Source organism: Tetrao urogallus (assembly GCF_951394365.1).
Source record: "Tetrao urogallus genome assembly, chromosome: 4".
Taxonomy (NCBI): Eukaryota; Metazoa; Chordata; class Aves; order Galliformes; family Phasianidae; genus Tetrao; species Tetrao urogallus.
This window is the reverse complement of record NC_136817.1, coordinates 44,273,487-44,289,599: the sequence shown is the minus strand read 5'-3', so window position 1 is coordinate 44,289,599 and position 16,113 is coordinate 44,273,487. Positions and strand designations below refer to the sequence as shown.

Sequence of the window (16,113 nt, the reverse complement as noted above, 5' to 3'; positions counted from 1 at the left end):
TCACAAATATTATAAAGATAAGTATCAGACTAGTATGAAAATAACTGTGCATGTTTTTCTTTTTGTTTGTCAGTTGCAGATAGCAAACGATACTGTTTTCATTTGATCAGTGCATCTTCAGATACCTACTAACATAATCTGTACTTTGTATACTAGGTAAAAATAGACTTACTGATCTCAGGTAAAGGCAAAGAAAAGAAGTTGAGTCAAAGCACTACTACAGAAAAGTTTTAGTTTCTGAACTCAGTATTTCATCAGGAAAACTATTATTTTTAAGATTTGTGAAGACTGTGTGATTTGTGCTAGTACAGATAGTAGTTGAAAAAAAAAGGATCTTTTATGCATAGTAGAGAACTTTGCTATTGCTGTTTAGAACCAACAACGAATATGTGCTCTCACCTCAGAAAGTACCAAGCTGAAATTGCACAAAATTTAAATGCTGTCTTACTACAGCTTGCATTTCCGTTCCTGGGGAAATGCAGAATTCTTGATGTATCAACTGACATTGTATGCTCTTGTACACAGGAAGGAGCTTCTAGGTTAAACAATGGCACTGCTTATCAGAGAAGATTACTATTTGGGCCTAATAAGTAACAGAAAAAAGCTTACCGCTCTTTTTATAGCACCTGTTCATCTGAGAGTTCATAAGCAAGATGCAAGATTATATTTAGAATCATAGAATATTTTAAATATTAAATAGCAATGTTGTGTTATGTCTGCACATCACATATAACTAAGATATGACCAATATTGCTTAAAATAATAATGACTGAATGACTTAAAGCATTCTAAAATATTATGTAAAATATGTGACTTTTTCAAATAGATCTTGTTACTCAAATGCAAATTGAAATATGAGCCATTGGTGATATTGTGTATTTAATACTTCCGTGACTTAATTATGTAATGAAAGTTTTAAAAAAGCATTATTTTTTTTCAATGAGTTAATGCAAAGGTTAGTCACAACAACCCATGTTGAATATCAAATATACATGAAACTAACTTACAAATGAAACAGAAGTAAAAACTGGACAAGTTTTAGCAACATTTTTTTTTTTTAACTAGTCCATTAACTATTACTACCTTTCAAAGCTGAAGCAAAACAAACAAGGTGGAAGGCTTTATATTATTGCCAGCTGACTATAACAGAGAAGTGCAGAAAAAAAAAAGAGATGAATTTCAGTCAAATAACATGTTAATCTTTAAAAGGCTACTTTGGCAAGACCAATAAAGTCTTGGCAAAAGGGTAGAAGTTTTGATCAGTTTTCAGAGCTTCGTATTTTCCTAATCCCACACTTCAAGACAACTAATTAATAGTAGTAGTTTATCACGATATCTCAGCTAAATCCATTAATAATATAACTAAACATACCTTATGTGAGCTGCACAAAAAACTTTTCATAGCCCAGATGGTTTTTAAGACTTTTCTAGAGATTAGACAGACAGAAACAGACAAGATCACATTGCCCAGTAAATTATGAGAAGGGATGAGACTCAGATTCCAGCTGGACATTTCAACTGTTATGAGCAATGTGGCTGGCTTTCTGACTGGTTCTTGGCTCTTCTCACATGCTTTGCCAGGAGGACACTTAAGGCCATATGGCCTCTCAGGCATTCACAGAATCACAGAATCACAGAATTGTAGGGGTTGGAAGGGACCTCCAGAGATCATCGAGTCCAACCCCCCTGCCAAAGCAGGTTCCCTACACCAGGTCGCACAGGTAGGCATCCAGGCAGGTCTTGAACATCTCCAGAGAAGGAGACTCCACCACCTCCCTGGGCAGCCTGTTCCAGTGCTCCGTCACCCTCACTGTAAAGAAGTTCTTGCGCATGTTTGTGCAGAACTTCCTATGCTGCAGTTTCCAGCCGTTTCCCCTTGTCCTGTCTCCACTCACCACTGAAAACAGTCTGGCCTCGCCATTCTGCCCCCCACACCTTAGATATTTATAGACCTGGATCAGGTCCCCTCTCAGTCTTCTCTTCTCAAGGCTGAACACACCCAGTTCACTCAGCCTTCCCTCATAGGAGAGATGCTCCAGGCCCTTCACCATCTTTGTGGCCCTCCGCTGGACTCTTTCCAAGAGATCCCTGTCTTTTTTGTACTGGGGAGCCCAGAACTGGACGCAGTACTCCAGATGAGGTCTTACCAGGGCAGAGTAGAGGGGAAGGATCACCTCCCTTGACCTGCTGGACACGCTCTTTTTAATGCACCCCAGTATGCCATTGGCCCTCTTGGCCACAAGGGCACACTGCTGGCTCATGGCCAACCTGTCATCCACCAGGACACCCAGGTCCCTTTCCGCAGAGCTCCCCTCCAGCAGGTCATCCCCCAACCTGTACTGGTGCATGCAATTATTCCTCCCCAGATGCAAGACTCTACACTTCCTTTTGTTAAACCTCATCCGTTTTTTTTCTGCCCAGCTCTCCAGCCTATCCAGGTCTTGCTGAATGGCAACACAGCCTTCAGGCGTGTCAGCCAATCCTCCCAACTTCGTATCATCAGCAAACTTACTGAGGGTGGCCATTATCCCCTCATCAAGGTCATTGATGAAGATGTTGAACAAGACCATTACTCATCCTACCACATTCGTGGTAATGTCCACAGTAGAAAGAGGTCCTTTACCCTGTGGTAAGTACAAGATAACCAACCTGCATTAGAAAACCACAAATTTACCTCAGTTTTAAAGCTCTAAAAATAACAGACGAGTTACACTTTTGACTCATGATAAATTGTTTATACTCCTATACTTGAAACGTATTGGAATTTAAATGCTATACTTCCTATGCTGGCCATAAACTTTCATAAGAAACACTATAACAGTTATACAATCAAAGTTAATCATCTTAGGTTGTGTCAATTATCTAATTATTTTCTCAATCAACAGGTAACTAGCTGGTAAAACAAGGCAAAACACTAGATAACAGAATTGTTTCTCAGAAAATTAAATAAACAATTCAAAACTAGTAAGCAATAGCAAGCAATACAAATAATTTAGCATAGAAATTAGGAATTCTGTGTTTTCTTAGAATAGAAAAGGAAGAGAGAGAGAATTAATGAACAAATAAAAACCTTTGCCAAAATGAGAAGAGTTAGATTAATGAGAAAATCCCTGAAAGGAAAATTTTGAAGGAACTATTTTTTCTTCCTATTTTAGTTGAGGAATACAAATTCAGAAAATCCTGAGAAAGGGATAACTCAATAGCAAACTTTGGGTGATATGTCTCTTTAACAGCTATTCATAATCTGATTGCACCTCTTTTTTATGAGAGCATTTTTTTAATGTAAAAATAATACAAGTGGATTGTTTAATATATTGTAGATTTTTGAAGATTCACTTTTGTTTCGGGAGTACAGGTAGGAAAATTTCTCTTTAAAGGAAAGAAGAGTGATGACAAAAGATATCTACAATAAAATGGACTGAGGTGTTTACAAAGGGAATATAGGAACTGAAGTGTTTGCAAAAGGAACATCACAGTTATTTCAGTCACTTTGTAAGTGAAGGAGTAGTAGGATTTGCAAAGTGGTAGGGTGTAAGCAAAGCTGGGCACAGGTGACTGGCATATGTAATTTAGATAAGGAGGAAAGGGACCATTTCTACTTCTAGAAGGTTACACACCTGTTACTTTGAATGCACAATTATTTCTGCCCCAATAACCCACATGATGGAACACAGCAAGTAAACAAGGAAATTTTCTAAAGAAAAAGCAAAACCAAAAAATTTGAATACACAACAGAAATTTTGTGGTAAATGGAAGAGTCACCAAATCTGACTAGTTATTTGAAAAGCTTTATCTTATAAAATCAATATAAAATCATCATAAAATCAAGAATTTGCCTGTCTCTTCTCTGCTTTACGCAACAGAAGGTTTTGCAAGGGAGATAGGAACAACATATTTTGAACATTAGGTGCCCGTTAATTTCTTTGATTTCCAATAGCAGAATGTTCAGCCTTTAACTGATTGTACTCTGGTAGTTACGTGTGCCTAAACCAGCAAATGTTACATTATAAATTTCACAATAAGAAATAACTTTGTATGTATTCAATATTATATGAGGAATTTATGTAAAAGTAAGAATGTTCATATAGGTAAAAATAAAGGCAATACAACCATTATGAGAAAAATAGGAAGATGAGAAATAAAGTCAATACAATATTGTAATTTAGCAAACTCCCCCTTCCCAGACTCTGCACCATCTGCAAACCCATTAAGAAGCTTACAGGTGTTCACTGTAATGACTGTAAAAAAGAACATGTTTTCATCAGGCCTTTTTGTTTTTATAATATTATTATCTATTGTGACATCTTTAGATAAAATCACTGTTCATTGTTAGAATCACTCAGCAAGAATGGTGCCAGCAGTAAGAGCATCTTACGTATTTCAGTCAAAGTGACTACCTGCCACAGGCAACTCTTCTCTTCAGCAATTAGATAAAGTGGAAGGTTTATTAATACAGCTACCAGATGAAATGGAACTGTGTTCCATAAACACACTGGCAAGTACAATATGGCTAGAACAGGTGTTTGCTTAAGTTTCCTCATCTGTATCTGCTAGTTAGCCTGCTTACCTCTGTACACTCATTTGATGTGGTTATTGGGGAAAATCAGTGCAGATGACAAGGTTTTTTTTGCAACATGAAGCTACAGTTTTCAGCTGAAACGAAAGCTCAGTGTAGACCACAACTAGAGTTTAACTTAAAACTTTACCAGTCAGCACGCCCTTGATTTAGGAGGAAAAAGGGTAGATAAACAGAGCTTAACCAAAAAGTGAAGAATAAAATAGAAAAAAAAAAAAGAAAAAAGGGGATATCTCCTTAAATTTATACATACTTTAGTATGTTACATATTGGTATACATTTCATTGTGTTCCCAGTCAATATGCATTGTTTTATGACTTTGTACTGGTACTTGTACTTACTTGTTACTTGTACTGGTACAAAAATTTTTATAAACTGTTGAAAGTAATAAAGGCAGGGAATAAATAAATTTAAAGAAGAACCAAAACAAAAATCTACAGGAAACAAATAACAGATTTTTTATTTTTATTTCATTTGGAATGTTGATTGGGTAATATTTTATACTTTGCAAAATATCAGAGACTGATGACAGGCAGTATGATCACTTTCCATTTATATGTTCTGGTGACTAGGAAAGCATTTGAGTTTCTGTTTTGTTTTTTTCATTCTGATACTTCAAATGATTTTCAATACATGATAGTACAAATATATTGTAAGAATAATGGGAACAAACCAAATTTCCACTGAAACAATGGAAAAATGAACTTGTAAGAAAATGATGGTTATTTTCCCTTTGAAATTGTTGCTAACTTTTTTGTTTTATTACATCTGTCTAAAAAAACAATCTTTTCTCATTAAGCTATGTTTTAACTACGTATGTCCATTCCTACTTTCTCTGCCTTCAGCTAATGCTAATTATACTTCTATGATCCACAGTTTCTTTTTGGAATATGGTGACAAGATTTTTTCTGATTCCAGTATTTTATCCTCTGTTTTAATTAAGCTATTCATAAATCTAAACTCATATACATAACAGTCAATAAAGAACACTCACCTACTGTCAGTTGTCCAGTTAACTGTCCCATGTGATTTCTCGCATTCACTGTTACATTTCTGTCAGACTGTAAGACCAGTGGGCTATCCTGGGAAACATGTATAAGACAATAAATGAGAGAAAAAAGTATTGAGGTAGAATTAAGTCAGAACTAAGCATGCATGTTGAGAGGGGAGTTCTGTCAAATATAATCATTTTTTTAGAGTTCTAATTTTTGTTAAAATGAATCACAGTAATTCTCTTTTTAAGCCTAAATCCTGAGAGCATAGAATCCCTCGTTTAGGAATCAGAGTTGAACCTAATTTATAAAAACTGGGCTTTAGTTATTGAGGGTAAGACAAAGTCAAAAATTCAAAAACTTTATACAAACCTGTTTTATTATTCTTTTCATATATTCATTATATATAATTTTGAATACTTTTTTAACTACCTCATCAACACTATTCTACATAATTCTATTAAGCTGTACAACTTGAAGAATTTGGATTGCATTTACCAAAACTTTTCCAAACACAGCCATGAATACCTTTGAATGTAACAAATACCATTATTGCCATAAAGCAAAAAAGAAAAAAAAAAGAAAAAAAAGAAAAAAAAAAGAAAAAAAAAGAGTGCACTGCAAGGCAAGGTCATATAACACATCATTTCTTCTCTTACTATTTTTTGAAGGCACAAACTTTTTGAGATATGTAGACTTTTTTTTTTCAGCTTTCAATTATATATGTTTGCTTAAACGTAATGTTGTAAACAATTTTTCTTCAATTCTGATTTGTGAAAGTTTTGTTTCAGCCCAAGAAATAAATATTCCAACATAGTAGGGGGCCTAAACTTCTTCAGAATCCACAAAAGCTGCAAGAAAATCAACTCAGCAGCTGATGTAAGAAAAGTATAACCAATACCAGTACACACCTCTCGGAAACAGCTGAGTCAGTGCTTTAGATAGAAATGATGAGAGGCTAGGAAGATATTTTGGAGGTTTATTACCCAATCCTTCTGTTCTTAGATTTTTCCCTGGACCTTCATTATTGGACATTCTTGTATTTAGCTTATTAGATTAAATTTAACTTCTTTTTGTGAGGGTGTGTGACAATAGAAGTTATTCCCATTCTTGAAAGATTTTAAGAAGAAAAAGAAAGGAGTTAAGGAGCCATATAAACAGATTTATTTTTAACTGGATGATGCATTCAGTTTGCACTTTGATCTTCTACAGCCTGTAATCTTTTCCTTTTAATCCATGGCTATCCTCTGAAAGTAACACTTTTCCCAGATGTTTTCACAATAATTATGAATCTTAACTGGTACTCAGTGCCCTGGAAAGTCTGAAATTATTCTGAGCTAATTTCTAAGAGCTCAGGTCTGCTTCTTCTCTCACTGGACCCTACGACCACATTCATGTCCTAATTATCTCTGCATTATGGAATCTGGCAGATGAAATTTGCTATTGGACTTGTCCATATTTCCAGATAAAGTGTTATAATTATCAGTGAGACACTGTCTTCAGTGTGACTGGTTTGAGCTGTGCATGTGATGCAATCAAGGGAGCTTCTGGCAACAAAAGCAGCTGCTTAGAACCTTTTTCTCAACACTTGATTTGATTTCCACTTTCCTTATGGTCCTTTGAAGATCATTAGCTCAGGAAAATTCTGTTCTGGGAAAGGAGGTTGTCTTGGCAGACAGCTGCATGGCCAGAGTATATTTTTAAGGAGCCCTTTTCACTTTTCTATAGTCAGTAGAGGAGAAGAGGCTTTTCACTTAGAATATGTCACTCTTTGCAAGGGAGCGTGCTCTCAAACCTATTTTTGTCTTCTTAGCTGAGGCTTAGGCAATTTACACTTTCAGTGTTAATGATCTGATCTGAGATTAGACCTTACTAAAAGATTTTTCAAGGTAACCTTGCCTCGTAGGTTTTCTTATGCTCAGGCTCCAATTGTAAATAAAGACCTTGGATATCAAATTTTCAAAGACAGGATAATGAAAGTTTAAGTGAACTAAACTTTCCTTCTCTTATTTAAAAGATAAGAAGAGTGATAGAGAAGCTAAGAACTTAAATCTGTATTCCTTACTTCCTAGATATCAAATATGTAGCTGCAAGCTTAAAGTGTGAACCAAATAAAACAAGTGTCTAACTCGTATCAATTCAAGTCCAATATTTTATCTCTAGCATGTGCTGCACCACTGTTTCCACAGGAAGTGCCTAAAGAACAGTTTCAAAGTGTTCAAAGGTAGACTAGTCAGAGGAGATAACTACTTAAAGAAAACTTTGTTAAAATCACTGAAATTTTAGATCTATAAGAGGACTATACTATGAAGTCAGTGTCAGTCATATGAATGCAAATTAACAGATGTCTGCAGCGTTAACATGGTGGATAATTATAGGTCTGAGTCACTAAATCCGCCACTCACTTAACATAAACTTAAGCTTGCACTTTAATGGACATGATGATGAAGATGATCCACAATATGCCTTTCATTCAGGTACTGACAAGGATTTAGAAGTTTATCATCATAATTTTTTTTTCCTGGAAATTAGAAATTTAAACCAATGTTTTGATTAATATATAAAAGGACTAAATAAATATAATTCAGCTCTCCAAATACTGTGAATAAAGAAGATTTGTTCTGAAGACAGATAAACCTTGGAAATTAGTTACTTTCCAGGGTAAAAATGTATAAGAACCATATTGGTATATTAGTAAATCATTTCATGTAGTTAATGAAAAAAGTTCCAGGTAATACAAAGTTAAAAAAAATAGAAAACACACACCAAAAAAGTGCAAAGATAGAATCACAGAATGGCTTGGCTTGGCAGAGACCCGAAAGATCATACTCTCCTTCCATTGGCAGGGACACCTCCCTCTAGATCAGGTTGCTCAAATTTCCACCCAATTTAGCCTTGAACACTTCCACGGATGTGGCATCCACAGATGCTCTGGGCAGTCTGTGGCAGTTCCTGAACACCTTCTGAGTAAAGAATTTCTTCTTAATATCTTACACCATTTTCTTATAAATTCAGGTTTTTTTGTAGGTTTTTTTTTTTTTTTTTAATCTAAAATCTAATTCTTAAGTGGAAACAATTGTAATTAAAGAAATAATGGATTTAATTTGTCAGTTTTATCCCTACAGTACTGACCTTCAGCATCACTTTTTAGTTTAGAAGTGTCATGCAAGTATCATTAATTTCCTTTTATCATTTTATAGAAAACTGGAAAGGAGTTGGACTCTGGAAATTATTTGGTTAAAAAAAAAATAGAAAAATAAGAAAAAAATGAAACCTGAACATTCTTGGTATATATCTACAGTACAAAAGATACAGTGCAGTGCATCATTAAACAAAGTACACATAATAATATGTGGAGAAGAAATTGAATTCTGCTGGTAAGAGATGTTCTTGTTAATTTGTTTCCTTGATCAATATCATTACACTTTCCTGCCTTATAAACGCTCACTGGGTCTCTGACCTCTTATCGGTTGTGTGTATCATCTAGCTTCATGCCACAGAAAACCTGCTAGGTATAGTAATTTAAATAGAATAATATGCAGTCCTCCAGAGAGCCACATGTACTGGTAAAGACACATAGTGATTTTTCCTATAGCCTCCAGACAAAAATAACCTCCTTGTTTTACTTCCTCATATAATGCACCATGAAATTTTTATTATGGCAGGACTCAGTCATGCATAGAAAAGCTTAGTGATAAAGCAGAAGCAAATATTTAAATAGCAGGGAAAAAAAAGATGTGATGACTTTTCTGGAACTGATTTAAACATCAAACAAAATTTTAAATGTACTTCAAATACAAACATCTCAACTAAAAATAAAACACAACATGCACTGGGAGGAAGTTAATGTGTTAAATGCCTACAGCTTCACTCATAAGACATCAAGCTTGTGAAACAATGGATAAAATAGTATATTACTGAGCCCCCAGAAAGATTTTACTATGACAAATATAGGAAACCAATGCAAGTTTTAAAATCCAAACCCAAAACAGTAAGGGTGGAATGACTATCCATCCATGCAAACTATGATTTCTTGTTTTTTAGGTATATCAGTTATTGAATGGATTTGTGACATTAAGGTAAATCCAACAGTCCATCACATTATTTTAAATGTTGAAAAGCAGTATTCCATTTTCTTTTGTGTGGAAGTGTAAACCACATTATTCTGCTATACTGCAATAAGAAAGTATTTCTCATGCTTTTTTATTCTCAAGTGCTAGAACTTGAAAGACAGTAGCATTTTACTCCAGGAAGAAGTTGAAGATTTTTTTTAGGAAGAAATGTACAAATCAAAGTATACCCAGACATTTGCAAGTTCTGTCCTGCCATTCTCTATTGAGAGATCATTTCTCTACAGTTTGAATTGTTTTAATTTTCTACTAAATAACTGAGAGACAAAAAAAATCATACTGCAGTCAGTCTGATAACTTGGATATATGTACATGTTTTAGAGGATTTCCAGTTCCTGAGATGTCTATGACTGAAGAAAGGGAGTATCGCTCTAATTCATTTGATGTATAACAGGAAACATGTCATTTTAAATACAGATACACTGTACTACAAAATAAAATGCTATCCACAATCTAAAATGAAAAAAAAATACACCAAACCCTTCCAAATTAAACTAGTCCATTATAAGTTCACCCGATTCTATAGGAAATCTGACATAAATATGTACACTCCAGCATGGCAGTAGGCTCTGGGTTCCATTTTTGTGGCACTTTTCAATATCCAGCAAAGGACTATATGGAAGCAATATTTCCATCACCACTTTTTATTTCACTATTATCTCTATGATAGAAAATTTCAAATTTCTTAAGCTTTAGGCTTAAGAAGGATGAACAAACTCTAACAAATTACATAAATAGTAACGGGAATCTGAAATGAATAGTATAGCTAAGGCAAAGAACCAAAAGAAAACTTGCTATCAATAAGAATTGTCAAAAAGTCTATTTAGTGCATATTAAAATTCATAAATTATAAATAAATATGACATAAAAGTAAAGCAAAATAAGCCAGCCATTAGAAATTTTATTTTAGATAAATATTACACTTAATATTTTATAGAAAGTTAAGGTGGCTGTAACGTGCGGTGAAATGATGCTACCAGTATTAGAAGCAGCAGGTTCAATAGCAAGTCAGAAATAGTTATCTTTATTTTTTGTTTCTTCACATAGCTATATTAGTTCCTACGATGCTGATATTTCCTGATAAGACTTCCTTCAAGCAGAATCAGTCACTGTTGGATCTTAATTACCTTGACAATATTTCCAGCACTGCTAGTTCTCTATCCCCATGTTAAACAAGCAGAAGAAAACATATTTCAAATCAACTCTGGTACACCCTACCAAAAAATAGGGGGGGGGGAAGGAATATTGAATATTATGGTTATTTCATTGAGCCTTCCACTGAAAGCACCTGTTACTTATTTCATCAATTGTTAGATGCATTCTGGCTTCATTACTGTTTGATGCAAGCACTATCAATTCTATGGGCATTTATCATTGGGCTTTGATCAAGACATCAAAAAAGAAATGAGAATAAGAACAGCAATGACAGGAATTATGGTCAATTTGCTGATTATCTCTTGTAATATCTATTATGAAAAGTGTACTACTCTACATATTCAGAAAGTTTCTTTATTGAGATAACCAGTGCTGAACACATCAACATCAATGGTAACGGTGTCAGCATGTATTTTATCAGCTGTAAAGCATAACAATTCACTCCAAAGATTTCTTTGCAGCATTAATGTAACATTCATGGCGTTACTGAGAAAAGTCCCTTTTGGGGGACGCTAGCTATAACAACTACATAACTTTGCACATAGTCTTTGGCTTCAAGCAGGAGAAGATAATTTGTAACTCTTCTGTTTTAAGATAAAACCATGACCTACACTTCCACACAGTCACTCCAGTCTTCTTCCTTACAATTCCCCATCTTCTCACTTAGAAAGAATCAGTTAAGTCCTGTTATTTCCTTATCCTTTTTTCCTGTTCATTAGGCTATCTTGGGTGATGCTACACCTATAGATCCTCTGTTTTCCCCCACCCTTCTCTATTACACACCATTCTTGACTGTATGGCTTGAGCTAAATTTCTGAAAGGAAACAACACGTGCTGACAAGTGTTATTCCCACCTGATGGAAGAGTGTGGTTACCTCATATTCATTATCCAGAAAAGAGTAAAATCCACAGTTAAAAAAGATTGCTCTTATAAAAGGGAACTAAGGTGGCTGATACCTATTTAGCTGGCACAGATTATGAAGAGGTTTGCAAGCAGCTAATTAGCAAGACGCAATACTCTTTGCTTTTCAGTACTGCAAGATCTTGAATTGAATTATTTGTCAATAAAATATATAGTCTTTATCAACATATACTGCAAGGAATCAATACAATTTTGAGACTGTTAAATCAAGAGTCTCTCATGATTTAGAAAACATCCCATGCATGTCGTGTTACTTACCTTTAATTCTGATATACTAACACTTAGAAATCAACCTTAAAAGGTATTAACTCAGATTCTGTTGTTGCACAATCTTTAACCTTGTAAAACATTCAATAAGAAGCTTTGCCTTAGTGCAATGCAAACTTGGCCCATATCTGAGCTCACAATTTGTTATGTCTCCTCTAAAACTTGTGATCTGTGGACAGAAGATATTCATCCCCACATTTGTTGTAGAACATGACTTGGTGGTTCAATGAATTGCTTTTCTATTATAAAATTTGCTTTCAGACTTGCCAGTCAGATTCAAAAGTCCTGTTCTTGAGGATAAAATAAAAATAAAATTCTGTATAGAGGATTATGGTTCAGGAAAAGAGACATGTCCCTTTACGGAAACAATTTTCAGTGGTAACAACACTAATATGAAGTTTGCAATTGAAGATAATTGCTAACTTCAATACAGATCTTTTCCAAAAGATATAATTGAAAATTTAACTTTCTTTTCTACTCTCAAACTATTAGGCATTTATTTCTATTTCTACAGCTGGCTAACTTTTCCATACCAGATTAATTTTCCACTACAAACATTAAAAATACGGAATAATTTTTCCCTCCACTGACACAGACTACAACAAATACTGTCCTGTGACTTTCCTGCTTTTCACACTGACATTTAGATTAAAACAGCTTGAGAAATGCTACAGACCTGGCTCATTTCTTCAACCTGTAGAATTAATCAGTAAAGTTCTAAAGACTGAATTTCTTTTAAATTCAAGACTGGAAAGCAATATGGGAAATTAAAAATTAGTTTATTTCCTATCTTCATTGCTAAAACAAGTGCATTAGTGTTTGAGTATTTTTCCTACTTCTGCATAAAGAAATAAATGAACTTGCAGGCACATAAAAAAAATTAGAAAAGGTTATAAAAAAGATTATTTGTTTGTATTCCTTAGTACTAACACTATAGTGCTATGTTGTGCTTCTGGCAAACAGTCACACTCATAAAGGTAAAGGTATGATCAAACAGCTTTAGGCAATTCTGTCTCTATCCAAATACCACAAATATTGTCAGTGCAAATCATTATACTCACATTTCCATTATAATCTTATTGATATTATTTTATAACCTTATTAAACTCAGTGTAAAATATTTCTAGTGCAACTTATTTCTTTCAAGTGAAACAAGAAGAAATTTAACAAGATTTTTCTTTGTACATATTTATCCTTAAAGGCAGTGAAATAAAATGTTCCATTATGTGTTTTCAGCTCTGAGTTTTGAGCAAAGGTAACTAAAAAAAATTGACTTGGTTTGTGCACACAGAATGACTTTTGTGGAGAAAAAGTATTTGGTTTAGAATATTCAAAATGCACAAATATATGAAAATAATATCAAAGTCATTTAAATGCTGCTTATGCAACATTACAGTCAATCAAGAGATTTAATTTAAATTTTACAGAATGTTCTTCAGGATTACAGGAGTCTGTCTAGTAATTTTTTCCTTTCTTGAATCTTGTCAGCCCTTCCAGGATTTTGGACCTTTCTGTTCTTTGAAAACTAATGATTTAGAACATTTTATGCTTAAACTCAAGTGTATAATTAAAATAGAATTTGTCATAAACACTTAGCTGATATAGAACTATGCAAAGATACTATTTAGTCTACCAGTTCTGATTTAAATAAATATTAAATTAATAAAATTCCTATTGTTATATTGTAATTAAATCAATGCATCTACACATTTGACCATAAAATGCAATGAAAAGAATTTATTAGTTTTTCAAATATTTGTTTTTTAAAGTTGCTTAACAATGAAATAAACACATTAATATTAACTGATTTACATTCAAAGAGCCCATTACTTTAAGTGTCCTCAGACAAAAATTTTCCTTCTGTTTTCCCTTATGAGCAGGTTCTCATAGGATATTTGTTATGGAAAAGTGACTTATAGATTTATTTTTAAAACAAAGATTACTAACAAGAATATCAAGTCTCAAGAATTTAAAGGAATAAAATATACCTAAAAACAGAATGCTATAAAGATAATAATAAAAAATGAAATAGTCGTCAGAAACTAAAGATAATTTAGAACACTAAAAAAATGGGAAAAGTTTCAGAATTTATTATTTATGCAGTTGCAAAAATAAAAATAATTAAGAAAACAAAACTAGAAAGACACCATCTTGAAGTGAAAATAAAAGCCATACACTGAATATTTCCCAGCTCTGGTTTCAGTAATGTAAGTGTATTTTTACTAATGAAAGGAATTGTCTTTATCTTTTTCTCAGGATGCAGTGTGGTGTTATCTTTTGCTTCTCAGCAAAGAAAAAGCTTACACTAGTTTTAACACCAGTCTTCACCCAGTTTCTCAAATTATATGGCTTACCAAAAAAAAAAAAACCAAAACAAACCAACAAGCAAACAATAACAAAAAAAAATAATTTAAAATGTTTACCCCGATATTTTCATTGCCTTTAAAATACAACTTGAATAAAACAACTGAAAGAGGGAAGTCCTGAATTAGAGGACAGGGTTAATCAACTACTGGTAGCAAAGAGCAGAAACTTTTTTGAGATTAAAGAAATATTTCACCATTAAAGGTTCTAACAAAATCTGAACATAGACCATAATTTTCATTTGTTCAGAATCTGACCATGCATTCATTCGTCACATTCATTAAGGATTCAAACCAAATTCTGATAATAAGTATTCAAAGTAGAAGAGGCCAATCAAGAACTGATCTTGAAAATTCCAATTTTCCTTCAGACAACAATTTAAAGCAATATCAATTTAAAGCAATAATACTTCTGATATTTTATATCAGGGTGTCATTTATAGTTAAGCTCTTATAACCCCCTAAAAATGCCATTATGTTTAAGAAATAATTTCTCACTAGTGAACTGCAAAGACTTTGGGGCTGTCTGAACTTTATAATGCAAACTATCTTGTCAGTCAAACAGAGACCTGTTGTAATCTATTTTAACTGCCTTTTAATTGGTAGCTGGCTGCATGATAATTCCTCCCCTGAAGAGCACATTGCTTTTGTTTTTAACTTTATCCATTTTACCATGGGGGATTATGCAGATGAGTACATGAGATTGTCAGGCAATAAAGTAGAAAGCAATGAAAAATAAAATAATTCTAACAGACTGACACATATTCACTCTTTTTTCTTTTTTTTTAATTCATCTTTGTTGTTGCTTTCTTCCAGTGACACAGCAAAAAACCTGAAGTGCATTATTTCAATAATATTAGAAAATATTTTCTGCTTAAATGTCAAAGCAAAAATAAATTTCAGCTATATTTCAGCTAACCTGCAACCCTTACTTCAGAAATCTGTATTGCTCAATTTTCATTCTCTGAGCATATTTATGTTATGTTTTGAATTTATTCATCTTTTATCCAGAGTGGCTATGTTTCAGTTAGTTTTGAAAACTATCCTTATATATATATATAATATATCTATATATATTATATCTATATATATCTTCAGATCTCTTATTCACTAACTTCAGTAACTCTACTAGCAATTATACAATGCTTTCATCTGTCTATAATCAAAAATGAAACATGCAGAACAATGCATAAGATGTGGGAAAAACACATCAAAACTAGTTTTGTTTCATCTGGCTAACATTTGCTAGTCAATCTTCTTTTCAATCAATACAATTACAACAACCATGACGATACACAGTTGTATTTCTCAATTTCCTTAGCCTTAATTCAACTAATTTGTTTCCTGTGCAACTATCAGCAAAAGCTCCTACTTCAGCCAGTCTTCAAACATTAGCCATCCATCAGATCCTCTTTCAAGGAGTCTGTCATGAAATTGCATTTTAACAATGTGTTCTTTCTAGGTCAGTACTTTTCATGCACCCAATATCCTTAGGGAAAAAGAATTCTAATTAAGAATATTTCTACCCTGAGTCAGCATTTGTGTAGCTTGTACAAAAAGCTAAAACAAATGTATTAAAACAAAAGTACATAAAAGGCAAGGTAAACCTAACCATAACCTACATTATCTTCCTCACGTACTATTTATCATGCAAAATTACTGCTGGCAGTGGAAGCATAACAACACTAGTCAGTGTTCACATAGAGGG

The 16,113-nt window shown here is 33.5% G+C and overlaps 1 protein-coding gene across 3 annotated transcripts in view; it reads right to left on the bottom strand.

Moving 5' to 3' along the window:
• SGCZ (sarcoglycan zeta) overlaps positions 1 to 16,113 on the bottom strand; it is a gene marked incomplete at both ends in the record, with an annotated part of 334,730 nt that overhangs the window by 44,646 nt on the left and 273,971 nt on the right. For all 3 annotated transcript variants that reach the window (XM_079534835.1, XM_079534837.1, XM_079534836.1), the window contains one exon: positions 5,571 to 5,658. In XM_079534835.1, coding sequence (XP_079390961.1) covers positions 5,571 to 5,658 — 88 coding nt within the window. The remainder of the gene's footprint in view (positions 1 to 5,570; positions 5,659 to 16,113) is intronic.